At 41.0% G+C, this 15,812-nt stretch overlaps 1 protein-coding gene across 2 annotated transcripts in view; it reads right to left on the bottom strand.

Moving 5' to 3' along the window:
* Positions 1–15,812, bottom strand: part of DPYSL4 (dihydropyrimidinase like 4) — a 49,440-nt gene that overhangs the window by 19,476 nt on the left and 14,152 nt on the right. For both annotated transcript variants that reach the window (XM_089510205.1, XM_089510206.1), the window contains exons 2-9: positions 12,321–12,409; positions 9,494–9,678; positions 8,553–8,717; positions 8,253–8,314; positions 8,058–8,138; positions 6,053–6,121; positions 2,930–3,050; positions 1,023–1,179 (exon numbers count right to left, since the gene is read on the bottom strand). In XM_089510205.1, the coding sequence (XP_089366331.1) occupies positions 1,023–1,179; positions 2,930–3,050; positions 6,053–6,121; positions 8,058–8,138; positions 8,253–8,314; positions 8,553–8,717; positions 9,494–9,678; positions 12,321–12,409 (929 nt within the window). The remainder of the gene's footprint in view (positions 1–1,022; positions 1,180–2,929; positions 3,051–6,052; positions 6,122–8,057; positions 8,139–8,252; positions 8,315–8,552; positions 8,718–9,493; positions 9,679–12,320; positions 12,410–15,812) is intronic.

Raw genomic sequence — 15,812 nt, 5'->3', positions numbered from 1 at the left:
ACTCCTTCACAGAAAAAAAATGTGATCCATACTTGTTGCAATCTAAATAGAGAAAAGAAAAATAGTGACATAGGAAAACAGGTCCAAACCAGGTGTTTGTGATGACAATTCTTCTACAAGCTATTTCCAGCCCCCTCCCCATTGTGTCACTGTATCTTTGATACCCAACCAAGAAATAAAGAGACTAGACACGTAAATTGGATGAATAAAGGGCCATTTATTGGCCCTATAACCTATTTAATGATAAACTCTTGAACTTCAAGACTTAAACTTCAACACTCTTGAGAGAAATCAACTAAAGTGAAAAGCCTGGAGCAGGTCCAGCTGAAGCCAGGTGTCAACCTCAGACCACTTCTTCAGCCTTCCCTTTGGGTGCGAACACTGGACCGTGAGGTAAATCTGATTATTCGAATTGCATCCTCAGCCAGCCCTAGGGAGTTAAACGTAAGGCACTCTCCCCCGAACTCCTTTGAGTTTTTTTAAGGTTGAGCAAAAACCCCATGTCCACCCCAAAGGTAGGTTCTTTCACAACCCCCAGGTCCCTTCACCTGTCTAAGCTGTTCCAGAGTCTAACCTTTCACCACAAAGGGGTGCCACTGGTGTGCACCAAATAGATGTTTATTCCCAATATGAGCCAGTGAAATCTATTTAGCAGCCACCAAAAGCCAATTGCCAGTCCCTGCACACAATATGGGGTAGGCAAAAACCCTGGGAAAAAGGGAGAAAATTCCTATCTGGCCCTAAAGTGACCAACCAGGTTCACACTGCAATTTAGGGTGGTAGGGTGGGCTGACTTTAAAGAAAAGAGGCAGGATGGGGGCAGCTCAGCTTAAAATACCTGAGCTCTGTCCCCCATCATGTGCCAAGCTTGGAGCCTTGGGCCATGCTTATTTTTAAAGCTCTGGCCTCATTCATGGAGAGTATCAAAGACACACCCTCCCTCCATGGCTCAGCCTTTCGTCCGGGTATGAGTTGATGTTACAGATCCAGGGAAGGATCATCCTCTTTTTGTGATGACTTACCATGCTAAGAGAGAAGTGAGATAATCAGGTGTGGTGGGGTCTGGGCTAAGAGGAGGAGAGGTCACAAAGGCAGCTGCTTTTGCCCAGTTCTTGCTCCAGTAATGTGAGCCATCGGTACCAAGGCTTGCAGTAATAGGCTCTCCATACACAACTGTGCCTAAAGAAAGAAAGAAAGAAAGAAAGAAAGGTCACAACCATCCCTCTGGAAGGAAGTGTTTTAGACTAAGAGTGGAGATGGAAGGGTCTCGACTACTAGGCAGGAGCTTGCTCTGCCTTCCTCCCCAGGACTGTCATACAGAGCTGCATCTTGCGAGGTGGCTACCTGGACCTGAGGGTATTTTACTCCTGCTCTTTTGTGGGGTTGAGAGGGTCTCTAGTTTTTGCTAATAGACAGAGGGAAAAGACACATTGAAGCATTTTTATTTAAAAAAATCTGACAGATATAATGGAGATATTACTTTTAAACAGCTGTAATTGTGTTTTTGTCTTTGTGCTAACTGGAGACCTGGAGGTCTTTTTGACTGAGAGGTGACAGAGGAGTGAACTAATCAAATAATGTAACAGGACATAGAATCACAGAGCACTAAAATTGTGAGGGAACTTGGTGATCCATCTAGGAGTGAGCCTAAACTTGACTTCAAGGCAGGATCTATGACAGAGGAGGAAACCAAAATATCCCTGGGAGATGACTGTTTGGCCTCTGCTTACTATTTCCAGGGAAGGAGAGTCCACCATTTCCTGAGGCAGACAAATGGAATCTACTCGACTCGTCTACATTTGCCAGAATATTCCAGGCTAGTGTTTGTGTTTTTCAGACAGCTTTACAGAATGACAGACATACCGAAGTCCCATCAAACCCAATGGGAATTAGTCCTGACCAACTCTCATTTGATGGTATTGTATGGAATTAATTCTTAGTCCCATTTCATAACTAATTTTGTGGGAATGTTTTCCTTATGTATGATGATTTATTATGTAATGGCCCATCAATAGGCTATCTATCTATCTATCTATCTATCTATCTATCTATCTATCTATCATCCTCTGACAATCAAAAACTTAAATTAGGTAGACACATGAAGGGGGGAGGGGCAATCTAGCTGCACTTCCACCCATTGAAGGTGACATTTGAAAAGGAAAGCCTTCATGGAATGTGGAATACTTACTTGCTATCATTCTGAGTTGGATGGATAGAAGAGACTCTACTATTTACAAAATCATCTATCGTATTTAGAACATGATGAAAACAAGAGTGGAACAACCATAACCTTGACCACATCACCTCCTCTACTTCCTCCTGAATTTACCTTATTCATCTGATTAATGCTTGAATAGAATATCTGTATATGAATTATGGCTGATACAGTAATCTCTACAGCAGACTTCCCCAACCTGTAGTTTCCAGATATTTTGAACTTGAACTACAAAGATTTCAAATTACTGACAATACAAGAATTACAGTCCACAACTGCAATTTAGACTGCACCACATTATGAAAGACTTTTCTGTAGCATATCTGTAGTAACTCTTGGCTGATTCACTATACCAGTAAACAACTGGACAATCATTTAGGGTGAGAACCAATCTCAGTTTCTTTAAAAGGCAATCTAATGACATTACCATTGATGACCACCTTACATGACACCATTTCTAGAATTTTAGAGGGGAAAAAGCCAATCATAAAGTTGCCTTTATGTGCAGGATGGGGCAAGGGAGGAAAGGTCTTTTGTATATGAGTATCAAACATCCTGAATTTAACTCAATTCAATTGGTGATCAACAGTAGCCCAAAACAACATCATGTTTTTGATAATCTTCAAGTCTGCTAGAAATAAGGTTTACAGCAGGAGCTTGTATGTAGGCAAGCTGTTGGTCCTCACCTGTATGGAAATATGAATTGGTGCCTACCTTTCCTCTTCGCTTGGGCTATGACTTCTGCAGCCCCTTTGCTCATGACTTTTGTGATATACAAGGGGCAATTGGCTTGCTTCGCTATTGTAATAGCACGGTACACTGCCTCAGTTTCAACCTTGGGAAATATGAATACAGTCAGATAATTTCTCCAAAATATCTCTTTCGACTAAAACACGTACCTACAGACTGAAGTAGATTAAAAAGTACAAAAATTCAGTTATGATGGACTATACAACTTAGCCATAGACATAGCTGTGTTAGTCTGGAATATCAGTATGCAAAGGGATCTTGCAGCACGTTTGAGATTGAGGGAAATAAATTGTAGCATAGGCTTTTCTTGACTTGGTCTACTTCCTCAGATGCTTGGAGACAGGCAGTCTCAAAGATGCTAAAATATCCCTTTGCATACTGTACAGTGCGCCCGCGCCATACGCGGGCGCGCCATACGCATACTTGAGCGTATGTGCTGAAGCCACAGCGCGTGCACGGGACGGAAGGGGCGGCACGTCCCATTCAATTGAATGGGCGTGCGCGCCCGTTGCGCCCCGCATGCGCATGCGGCGCCGCGGCGCCGCACACGAGCCCCATTGTTTCCAATGGGGCTCGAGCATAGGCGGAATTCGCCTTACGCAGAGGGATCCGGAATGGATCCCCCGCGTAAGGCGAGGACGCACTGTACTACTTATTGTTTATAATATTTCTGGTCCTCTTTAATTGGGTTTTGTGGTTCCAGGAAAATGTGGGGAAGTTGGCATTACGTTTCTTGTATTATTGATTTGAAAAGTTATAAATAATTCAGTCTGACAATAACTATTATGAGATGGAGCTCATTATTTTAAAAGATGAGGAGTGTTTGCATGCTTATTTGTAAGTGTAACACTTGTATTCAAAGAGGCTTACTTCTCTATTAGCACATTTGCAAATGTAGTCTAAGAGCAGAGCCTGGAAAATTATTTTTTAAGCACAACTACCAGAATTCCCAGTTAGCATGGTCACTGGTTAGGGGATTCTAGGAGTTGTAATCCAAAAATGTAATTGTTCTAACTTTTATACCTAAGAGTGTCATCCAGAATATCTAAAACCAGCAGACAAGCTGTTCTTTAACTCCATAGCTTATTTACTAATGGTATATATTCTTAATCGCCAAGGCGCTCCACACACAGGCCAAAAGCCCCCCTTTCCCTGGCCTGACATCAGGCAGACCAGAGTATCTGGCCTGACCCTGGCCCAACCTGTTATTATTCTGGTCTAGAAAGGCCCAGAAACTCCACCATGACAGCAGGTAGGCCAGACAGTCACATACCCCCTTACCACCCCAATCTCTGTGAAAAGCCCAGATATGGCCTGTAATGTTGCCAGGGGACACCTGGCCACATGGGCGAAGCCAGATGCCCCGTTTCCACCCTGATGGGCTGCGGCAGGAACCTTCACAGAGAATGAAGGTGGCAGCACCATTGCATGGTGGTAGGCAAGTGTCTGAACATCTGCCAGTAGTCACACCAGCCTGGGTAAAAGTCAGCAGCAAGAATGGGCTGGATCTGTGGGTAGGATACTGAGGCCTGTGGTATTCTTCCCATGTGTCTGGTGCCCAAGTGCCAAAATCCACAATGTACAGCATCTCTCAGTGATCTTTCATATCTTAAATGCTTGTTTTATTTGGCAGAACATTTGCATGGTTTTGTTCAAAACTTGATACTTTGCATGACTGTAACCATGATCCAAAGCTAAGAGATACACAGAGTGGGCTTCATGTTGACTTTAATACATAATCTGAACTGCTCCAGACACCAAAATCAATAGAAATCTCTAAGACTACTGTGTATTAGATATTTTTGAGCCCAAGGAGAGTAAACAATGGCCACATATATTGGGGTTTCAGTCATACAATGTGCATTTCCACTATAGAAATCTACACTGTAGAAATGTCATTTGACATCACTTAAAGTGCTGCAGCTCCATCCTATGGAATCTTGGGATTTGTAGTTTTGCAAGGTATTTAGCCTTCTCTGACAGTAGGCTGGTGCCTCACAAAACTGCAAATCTCTGGATTCTGTAGGATGGAGCCATGGCAGTTAAAGTGGTATCAAAATGCATTATTTCTACAGTGTAGATGCACCCACATACTACTGGAGAATGGTGAGGTATTGCATAACAAAGTCACCAAACATGGCATGTTATCTATCTGTCAAAATAAAATATTTTTTTTCTCTGAAGTCAGGTTTCATTACTTTGGGTTCCTCCTCAACAAACACATTGGATTTATGTACTTTGGGGCTATAGATTGAATATTTACGAACAGATTTTGGTGATATTTGATATTTATACTGAGGCTGACACACCAAATATTTTCATTCATATTTGGTTCCAAGCAGCCAACTCTGGTTTTGTGAAGATGGTTTGTTTTGCAGAGATTTATAAAATGAAACATTTTAAGGACTGTAGGAGCTACTACATCAACTTTTGCTTTATTCTCCTCATAAACAAGAACAACAGCACCAACCATCAAAATGTTGGGTGAATTTCTTAGTGATACACAAATTTTTGGACCAAAACAACTCTTTCTTAAAGGATCGGTTCAGATGCACATTTCTAAGACATAGTGTGACTGCAGACTTAGAGCAGATCCACCGAAATCAATGGCACTTTGATTCTCTCAGTATGGCCAAGTCTGGCTCCAATTCAATGTTATGCAATTCCTGGAATGTACCACTTCAGGGTTTAAGAAAATAATAATTCATTTCAGCTCTCTACCATCTGGAAAATTCCCTATGTGTGGAAAGCCATCACATTAGTAAAAGATTACATGACAGTGTTTTTCCTGATATGCTAGCTTTCCATATAAGGGAGCATTCAAACATGCTTCCTGCCTTCTTTGCAAAGTGATTTAACACTAAGTTTGTACCATGTATTGCTTCTTAACGTATAATTCAGTACTTAAACTCAGTGATCTTTTTTTGCTTTTTGAAAAATATAAGCACTTTCAGAAACTTCAAACTTTGTCACTTCTGAAGATGATCCAATAAAGGAACGGATAAGTGTGAAAGCTGAAACTCTGCAACAACTACCAATTTGATTCCACTTTTCTGATCTACAGATTATTATTTTAGCTAATGTTACCTCTTCAGGATGACTGAGAACATGTCCCTCTGGACCAGTAATCCCCAATTCCAATAGTCTTTTTTGCTCCTAAATAAGGAAAAATGAGAAACAATTTTTTAAAAAAAGTGCTAAAGGTATATTTAAATTCTGTTTTGAAACTCTGAAATACTATCTTTAAAGCAAAACTATACCCATGATTACTACAGTTGTTTATTTCCTCATATGATGGGCAATTCAAGGGCAGAATAAAGCATCCTGTGAAATGTTTATTAGTGGTTTACAGAGAAATCTGAACATCTGACTCTGTCAAAGATGCTACAAATATTCGGTCTTAAGGCAGAATATTTGCCCTAAGATAGAAGGGCATTTTAAAAAAAAAGGGGAAAGAAAAGAAAAGAAAATGACAAGGACTAAAATTGCCAAAGGAGAAAGTGAGCTTCTCATGAAATCCTGATACACAGTTCGAGCTGATTAAATATGCATAAGTAGCAGTCCTTTTAGCATATTTTATCCATCTTGATCTTCTACATCAAAGTCCCTAAAGAGCACTGATGCAGTTAAAAAACAGTCCAAGGACCAAGGCTTGTGGGAAGCAGAATTATGTTGCAGTTTGCCTTATTAAGCCCCAATGCTTTAGCAATGTGCAGCTTCAGCAAGGGGGAAAGGATTATCTTGATAACAGTGCTCATGATTTGCATGTATATGGTCTTTAGTTCAACTTATGGTGCCTCCAGTTAACCAATGGCACCTTCCTAGCAGAAGGGCTATGTTAGACTCCCCCACTCCAATAGACACCGGGAGCAGCACTGCTACTAAGATATGACAGGCATCACCAAGTTTGCTGCAACCTCTGCAGTTGCTGCCAAATTTCAGCAGCAGTCACGGTGATACTCTATATGGTATAGGATGGTGCCAGAACATTCACTCAGCATCATGGAGCTTTGCAGACAAGCAGAGCAAAGCAATTCCTTTCCCAGAAGGAAGACAGAGGGTCTTAATGCAACACTGCCTAACTTGGTGACACAGGAGTCGCATCAATTTCAATTGCAGCATGTCCAAGTGATGAAGCTGTAAAAATAGCTACTGGGAAGGGGCTGCATGTGGGCTTAAATATATTATCCATTATTAATTAGATTTTTATAGTTCATAAGGCTGCAAAAGAACCCGACTTTGGAGGTTAGGAGATGGCAATCAGTTCAGGTTGGCTACAACTTCATGAGTGATGATTGGTCTGACATAGAAGCTTCTAAGATGACAAGAACAATGATAATAATGATGATTACCATCACCACTGCCTTCTAAAATACTCATGTCTTTTGGTGTTTGTGATGATGTAGCCAAAACTGAACCACCCATCCTATCCAAGACAACGGTATCAGCACTGAGGTTCGCATCCTGTGTCAGCAATGACTTGCTACATTTTATACAAGGCAAAAAAGCCAGTTTCCATGCAAAAGAATAAAAATGCAGTTTTTCCATGGAAAAGAATAAACAGACAGAAATGCAATGTAAGCGATAGCAATATACAAAAAGCAAAGGCAGTGACCTTCATGAAACTATGTCACAGATCTCAAAAGTGATTATTACTGGACAAAGGAATGTTAAAGGAAGGTTGGAGAAAAGAGCTGAATTATTATGAATTCACAAATTTCTGTGTATCATTAGAGGTTGAAATAAGCACAGTGGTTTCTTAAGACAACCATTTTGTATTCGGCTGGTATTATCTAAGTCTACAATGTATGGCAGTACTGTCTCATTTTCCTTAACACAACAACCAACCACTTAAAGTCTCATTGACAACTTCAAAAGTAAATCACAGTAATAAACTTTTGAGCAGTTGGATAACAGATGTTTATCATACCAGTATTAATAGTTATCACTGGTTTTGTTCTGATTTCACACATCAACCAATTTTGTTTTCATTCTATCCTCAATCATATAACACTTTGCCCAATGTTAATGTAATGCAACTTCATTTTATAAAAATGTTATGAAACTACAAAGAAGTGAGCATTTACTCCACCTCATCAATGATGTCTCCATTTTCAGCATGTACTTGAGCAATGGCACCCAAATCTCGAATAATACTGAATATCTCATACATCTGTCAAGAAAGGAAGAAAAATAAAATTCATTCCTAGAATCTTACGAAGTTTCAGTATGTTTTTTAACCAAAATGTAAGCTGAACATCAGTTTGCCTCTTATGTCCATAATTACCTGAGCATCAGTGCATTGGAATTTGTCTTTATAAGCCATGAAGACAAGAAAGGAATTCACACCTTAACGAAAACAGAGGTGAATGAATGACTGCAACTGAAAGGTCATCAGTATGCCAAATTAAAAAATTCCTTACCTATTAAATATAATTTCTCCTGTGAAGATAAAACACTCCCTCTGTCCCAATCATTTAGTAGCTTATAGCTCAAGGTTAAGGCGTAGTTGTACTTTTATAGGGAGAAAACTAATACAGTCACAGTGTCACCTGCCAGTGTGCCTAAAGATAATCTATGCATTTACCTTTGTCTTTGACAAGAGCCTCCAACTCTTCTTTTATGCTCTCATGCCAACGTGTGATATCAATATGCAAAGAATAATCACAACACGCTTTACTATCAGCACATTCTTTCCATTGTTCATATGCAGTCAGCAGATTTGCTCCAGATTCAGGGAAAACATGATCCACTGGAGAAACAAAAATATCATTTATTTGTCATAGCATACTAGATGATAATACAGCAGAGAGAAGAATACCAGGTGCTATAGGCCAGTACTTCTCAGGCTATCTGATATGGGGGATAGGCAATTGTTTTCCAATGTGCCAGAGAAGGGAGCTAAATCTGTGCCTACAAGGTATAACTGTTTTTCCCCCCCTTTCCTGGAAAGTTGCCAGGAACCAAATTCGGTCCCAAGGATCACCACTTTCAGTAGCACTGTCGTAAGCTATATTCAGAGAAAGGCAATGGCAGAGAATGGCAGTGGTACTCCTTGCCTAAGGAAACCCTAGGAAATTCATGAATGTCACCGTAAGTTAACAGGTGACTTCGAGGCACATATTTTACTACTTCCATTTGTGGCATTTAAATGGAGCATTTCAATGGCCAACTACACCTCTGAACTTCCAATGGATGTCAGGGAATGCATGGAGGTGCCTGGCAGACAATATGTGGCCCATGGGCCACTCTCCCAGGATTTGACCAACTCTTACATCAGTAGTTTTATATATGGTTTAAATGTATCTAATCCATATTCTGCACATGGTGATGTGGTTTTATAATGGATTAACAGATGTGACAACATGAATTGTATGGCAAAATTCTCATTATGAGTATTTCCCCCAAAAGAATACCTGGAGATAAATATGGCTTCCTGATTTGCCATAGAAAGTTATGGTTTTGCAGTAACTAGCTTTCATGTCCTAACACAAGACACAAGCAATTTGCACTAATGAGAGTACATACGTATCATTGTGGTTCCTCCTGCAAGAGCTGCTTTTGTGCCTTGATAGAAGTCATCAGCAGAGGTCATTCCCATCACTGGCATCTGTAATCTAGTGTGGACATCTATTCCACCTGGCATAACTAGCTGGCCATAAGCATCAACCATTTTTACACCTCCAGGGACAATTAGATTTTCACCAATTTGTCTGCAAGTGACAATAGGAGAAAACATTTACAAGTTTCATTTCATAGCTTGTAGATTATAATATACATGTTTTGGTCATACCAATTTAGGTGTTACTGAAATCAGCATGGTAAATTAATTGTAACTTAAGTCCCATTTAGTTCAATGGGAACTAGGAAAAACTAAGTTATCTCTTACCCGAAATTCCAAAATCTGAAATGTTCCAAAATCCATCACTTTTTGAGCACTGACATCACAAGGCAGCAGCAAAGGAAATGGCAAGCCACACATTCTTCAGGTTCCCCTACCTCCAGGGAGAAGAGAAGAATGGGAGGAAGGGATATGGCAAAGCTGACTTTACAGTCAAACTTTGCACAAAGGGTTGCTGCTATTCCTCCACTGCCATTGGCAGATGAAGTGAGATCTAGAGCTGCTGCTGCTGCTGCTGCTGCTGATAAGAGTCTCATGTCAATGATGGCCATGAGTTGTTGCTTGGGGGAGATGGACACTCCTTCTCCAGACATTCAGTTATTTTGCCCTCAGGAAGCTAGAGGTATAATTGTTGTCTGGGCAGGGAGAGGGGGAATAGCTGTGCGGCACTCCTCAGAGCTGTTTGCTCATCTTGCAGTCATCTGGGCGCTGGACACACTTGGAGGATGTTGGGCAGAAGAAAACAGCCAATCCACCAACAGAATTGACTGATTACTGGTTTCCCATCTGCAGAAGACTTCAGTAGAAAAGGCATTGACTGGGATCTGGGATCCAGCAATGGAAGGGGAGAGAGAAGAGAGTAGGGTTGCCATACCTCAGGACTGCCAGACTGGGACAAATGTAGGACAACGTTTTTAAATGTAGGACACTTTCCCCCCTTTTTTTAAAAATGGAGGACACCCCACGCCTCTTCCCGGCCTCTAAGGAGACCGAGACCTCCTTAAAGGCCAGGAAGGGGCACGGGCGTCCTCCATTTAATAAAAAAGTGTCCTACGTAAAAAAGTGTCCCTCCTTCCTGGCCTCCGAGGAGACCGAGGCCTCCTTAGAAGCCAGGAAAGAGAGGGAGAGCCGGCTGCCATCGCCGCCAGCTTCCTTCTTCTTCCCTGGCCTTTAAGGAGGCTCCAGCCTCCTTAGAAGCCAGGAAGGAGAGGGAGAGCCGGCTGCGATCGCTGCCGGCCTCCTCCCTCTTCCCTGGCCTTTAAGGAGTCCCAGGCCTCCTTAAAGGCCAGGAAGGCGCGCGGGGGCCGGCCGCTGCCCCTGGCCCCTGCTGACGCCTGGGAGGAGCGCGCAGAGGAGCCTGTCCCCTTTGGCCAGCTGGCCAATGGCCGGCTGGCAACAAAGCAGGGGACGAGCTCCTGCTTCAGAGGCCTGCGCGTGGGGCCTGGACCAATGCATTGCTGGGGGCCAAACCGGACCGTGACTGGGAGGGCCCCCCAAAAGCGTGCTTTTCCCGGCGGGCACCGGGTTATGGCATCCCTAGAAGAGAGGGGGCTGTTTTTTTGGTGTGAGTCTCTCCTCTGGGCCAAGGCTGAAGATGGTTGTCAGCTGCTGTCACTGTCACGTCCTCCTCTAGACCTCACTGCTGCAGGGGTGGAGCAGTGGTGGAGCAGCAACAGCAGCCAGACACAGTGTCCCCAGGTGCATGAGCAGCTGCTTGCAAGAGATGAGAGCCTTCTTTTCTGGATAGTTACTCATTTTGCCTTCAAGGAGCCAGAGCCAAAGGCCACAATGGCCACAGAGCACTTCCCAAAGATGCTGTATTACAAACACAGGAATACCTGTATTCTAAAATCGGGGGGGGGGGGGGGGGGAATCCAAAATCAGAAACACATCTGGCCTCAAGCATTTCGTATAAGAAACATTCAACCTGTAGTGTGTCAAACAATACAAAAAATACATGTGCATGTTATAATAAGTCACAATATGGTATGATGAAGTATGGCTTTTTGTGATATGTGAAACCAACTCTGCTAACAAGGATTTGTTAACCAACTACAAACTCCAGTCCAAATCATAGTTTCTTGTTGGTTTACAAACTCTGCCTTGTTTAAATCATGACTTTGGCTTATTTTGTCAGCTGCGTACCCTGAAACAAGTTTTGGAAAAAATAAAAACACTGGAGAGAAACAAAGCAGAAATGGACAAGATAAAGTAATGGTTTGCTTAGTAGTCTGCTGTGCAATTTGTCACTTAAGCAAAAATAACATGATTAACACAAAGCATGGGTTATTGTAACATGCAGACAAACCCAGTCCCACTCTTCCAACCATCTTAGTAGTACATAATACAGGCAAGATCAGTACAAACATTTAAAATAATAATTGTGATGTAAATACTAAACTGTATATTAAATTATTCAGGAATTCATTGCACTAAATGTAGAGGTCTTTATGCAGATACACCAATGTGCAACAGTATAACATATATGTTTATGCTGATGTGTATCAGCACTGACACAGAAATGTTTTTACCCCTCCATGTTTTGCTTTCATTCTCATTAAAATGATAATATTACAATTAATAGGACTCAGAAAATATTTTAATACAGATCACACACACAATAGTACATGCAATAATATATACACATTACTACAAAATCTTTTAAAGCACTCAACACAACCACACCTAAGCAATTATTAAAAAAAACACCCTTAAATGTGTAAAATAACTTACTTAATCAAACCATCTTCCACATAGATATCAGCATAAAATGACTGATCGTCATTGACAATCTTTCCTCCCTTGATGAGCAGACGATCACTCTAAAAAAGAACATAACTTCAGATGTTTCAAAGGTCACATTAGTTATGGATTTAGGAGCATGTTATAGGAACATGTTAAGGTGCCCGATGTACACAGAATCTAGATCCCATTACAGGTTTTACCTATACAGAGGGTGACCAGATGTCATCATCGCAAAGGACATGGCACTGCCAAATGTAAGATGTTCAAGAAAAATGAAGGACATTATACAATAAAGGTTAAAAAGCACTAATATAAATATAAATTCATTTCATGTGGTTTATTTAAATCTATATTACAAATACTATGTTTTCTTATGTACTCAACCATATTTTTCTGATGAACCTACCTTTGTTAAAATCAGCACTCCCTGTTCCTGTTTTTGTCTTTTGTTTGGGGAATGGGAGTGTCCACACTAGGTCTCAAAAGGGCTCAGAATGGAGAATGTTTTGGAATTCCTCCCAGACAGAAGACTGAAATGTAGGATGTGTCCAGGAAAAGGAGGACATCTAGTCACCCTGCCTATACAACACTTAATTTTTCCTCCAGATGTAACAGAATAGAGACTTCTTGAGAATTGTAGTGTTCTCTGACAGAGGGGCAGTTAACTTTGCACAGGACAAGGGCAGCCTGGATCTCAAGGGATGTTACTTTTCTATTGCTAATGGGGTTTAAATTTTATAACCTGTCTTTTATTGCCATTACCCCCTGGTCTGCACATGGCCAAGGAGGAGAGTAGCTTCCGCTTGCATTGAGATACCTCCTGACGATTGTCTCAGAAGTAACATCTGAGACAAAATGCAAGCCAGTGACTCTTAACTTTGCAACTTTTCTTTTCTTTTGATTTTTAACATCTTTGCCTGATGAACAAGTTAGTGAAGCTTTGAAAACTAGCATGATATATTTTGTGGATTTTGGATGGCTAATAAAAGTATTGCTCTTTTGTGGATTTGGTTTTTAGCACATCAAAGACATGTTATTCAAATCAGGTTTAAAACATACCACTCAAGGACTTTTATTTTTGTTTTTAAAAGCGCTATTCAACACAAACAATAAAAAACTTCTGTGTTTATAATTTTACTTGACCAATTATCAGTAAGAAGAATTCTAGGTTAAGAATTCTAACCCTATGCCCAATCAGCCTTACTGATATATTTCTATCCATTGCCATGGTAAAATATCCCTAATTATGATGCCTAAAATCCCACATTGCTTTTGGCCCTCAGCATCAGAAGCCATGGGTTTCTGATGCAAAGCCTTGGTTGCTATCTCAACCCCACAATGCTGTCTCCAAGGACATCACAAGGAATCAGGCCTATAATTTGTTGAAGAATGGGTTGAGCTGACCTTTGCTAGCAGTTTTAGAGCTAGCAGAAGGGTGCTAAAAATGCAGAAATGCATATCAAATTAACTCCATAAAAAGTCACAGAGTTTAAGAGATGGAACAGAGAATGACAGGCTATAAATTTTGTTCCCCCCCCTTCCCTCCCCAAAACACAAAATGGGATATTCTAAGGTGGTATTTATCTTCATTCTAAATTTTTCTTAGAGAAGAGAAGTTTTAAATAAATGTTTAAATGTTTCATGTTAATTGTGTTTTAACTTTTTTATTTTGGGTTTTCAACAGCGTTTTTTAATTGTTGTATGCCACTTTGAGTCACATTCTGGGGAAAGCCAGGATACTAGTAATAGTACAGTAGTAATAAATTATCTGAGCAGTAGGAAGTTTTCAATGGAAATAGCAACTTGGAGCAGAATGCTAGCAGAGTCATACAATGTAATACAATATTTAATTATTGGCAAATAAACAGAATATTCTGGGCCAGATAGATAAACACACAGGTAGAGATAAGAAGGCTAGGATGGCTCCCTCCTTACTCTCCTTGGTCTGGCAAGTGAAAACTTTCCTATTCTGACAGGCTTTTAGAAACTGACTGTAATGGGCTCTCAGTGATGTGTTAAATACCCTATAGACAACAAATCCCCTCTAATCTTGGAAGCAAAGCAGCTTCAGCCAGTGTTAGCATTTGGGTGGGAGAATGACAACAAATGCCAGGTGTGTTTTCAGAGTAAAGAACTGGCAAAACCACCCTTGCCAAAGAAAACCCTAGGGAAATCACAACTTGAAGGCACATATATCCTAAAGGCACCAAATCCTGTCTGATCTTGGAAGCTAAGCAGGGTCACTCCTCGTTAGTACTTGGATGGGAGACCGACAAGGAATAGCTGGTGCTGTAAGCTTTCTTTCAGAGGAAGGACCTAGCAAAACCATCTCTGAGTATTCCTTGCCTAAGAAAACCCTATGAAATTCACGGGGTCACCATATGTCAACTGGTGACTTGAAGGCATGCATATACATAGGGCTACCGGGAGGGGAACCACCAGTCTATCAAGACCACCAGAATCTCCAATCTGCTTTTTGGAGGTTTCCCACTTGTCCCTGTCCCTTCCCAAAGTCCTACCCTCTCAGAAGGGAGATGGAGTGGGAGGGAGCTATGTGGTAGTTTCATCCATCACCACTCCAAATGGGAAAGGGAGTGGAAGTTCAGTTTGACTGGGGGATTTAAGAAGTGGATGAGTCCTGACCTGAAGAATCAGACAACTCTAAAGGCAATCCAATGTGTGAGCCCATCCTCACCTCCCACACTGGAAGAACTGGAAGGGGGCAGCCAAGTATAGTCAGACACCATGTTGAGATACCACTTCCTGACCAAGGGACTCAACCGGATCTCTAGACTACACTCGACCTTATACCACTTGTCTACCCATGTAAAAAAAAAAAAAAAAAAGTAAGGTAGGGATCGTAACCATACACCTGCCATCAGGGTCACGGCCATTTCCCCTTACATCATTCTGATTGAGGGGAGGATTTGGCCTGTACCCAAACTGCTCTCCATTTCTCCTTTAAATAATTTGTCTTTCAATTATTTTATTCTCAAATGTAACCTGAAAATAATTTAAAAGTTGTAACTAAAGAGCATCAGTAACCACAAAAGAATCAGAATGCACATTTTCTGTGCCTGCTACTTCCCAACCAGGTGCCAAAACACAAAAGCTGGAAATCTGTTTGTTAATCTCTACTAGAGTAAAGTTTGTTAATCTGCACTAGTGATTGTTGCATGATGAATCAACACAGAGGTAACTCTAATCGATTCAATAGGTCTGTTCTAGTTGGGATTAACAACAGGATTTAGGTCAAGACTTGTCACTCTTTTCCCATCAAATTATTTCCCTAATCAATAGAACAGGAGCAAGTAGAAAGTGGCCAACAGCATCCCTTAAGCAGGTGATCAAACTACATAGAAATCCAGGGAGAAAGTCATCTCCTTGCTTGGTATAGAAAATAAAAGTTATTGTATTATAACACAAACAAGTTTTTAAATTTATTTAAATGTTTTAAACAGCTTGTAACTGAAATTGTAT

This window comes from Sceloporus occidentalis, unplaced genomic scaffold (genome assembly GCF_023333645.1).
Source record: "Sceloporus occidentalis isolate IW3139 unplaced genomic scaffold, rSceOcc1.0.p SCAF_2, whole genome shotgun sequence".
NCBI classification, from domain to species: domain Eukaryota; kingdom Metazoa; phylum Chordata; class Lepidosauria; order Squamata; family Phrynosomatidae; genus Sceloporus; species Sceloporus occidentalis.
The sequence above is the reverse complement of the archived record's forward strand: the minus strand, read 5'-3'. Positions and strand labels throughout refer to the sequence as shown.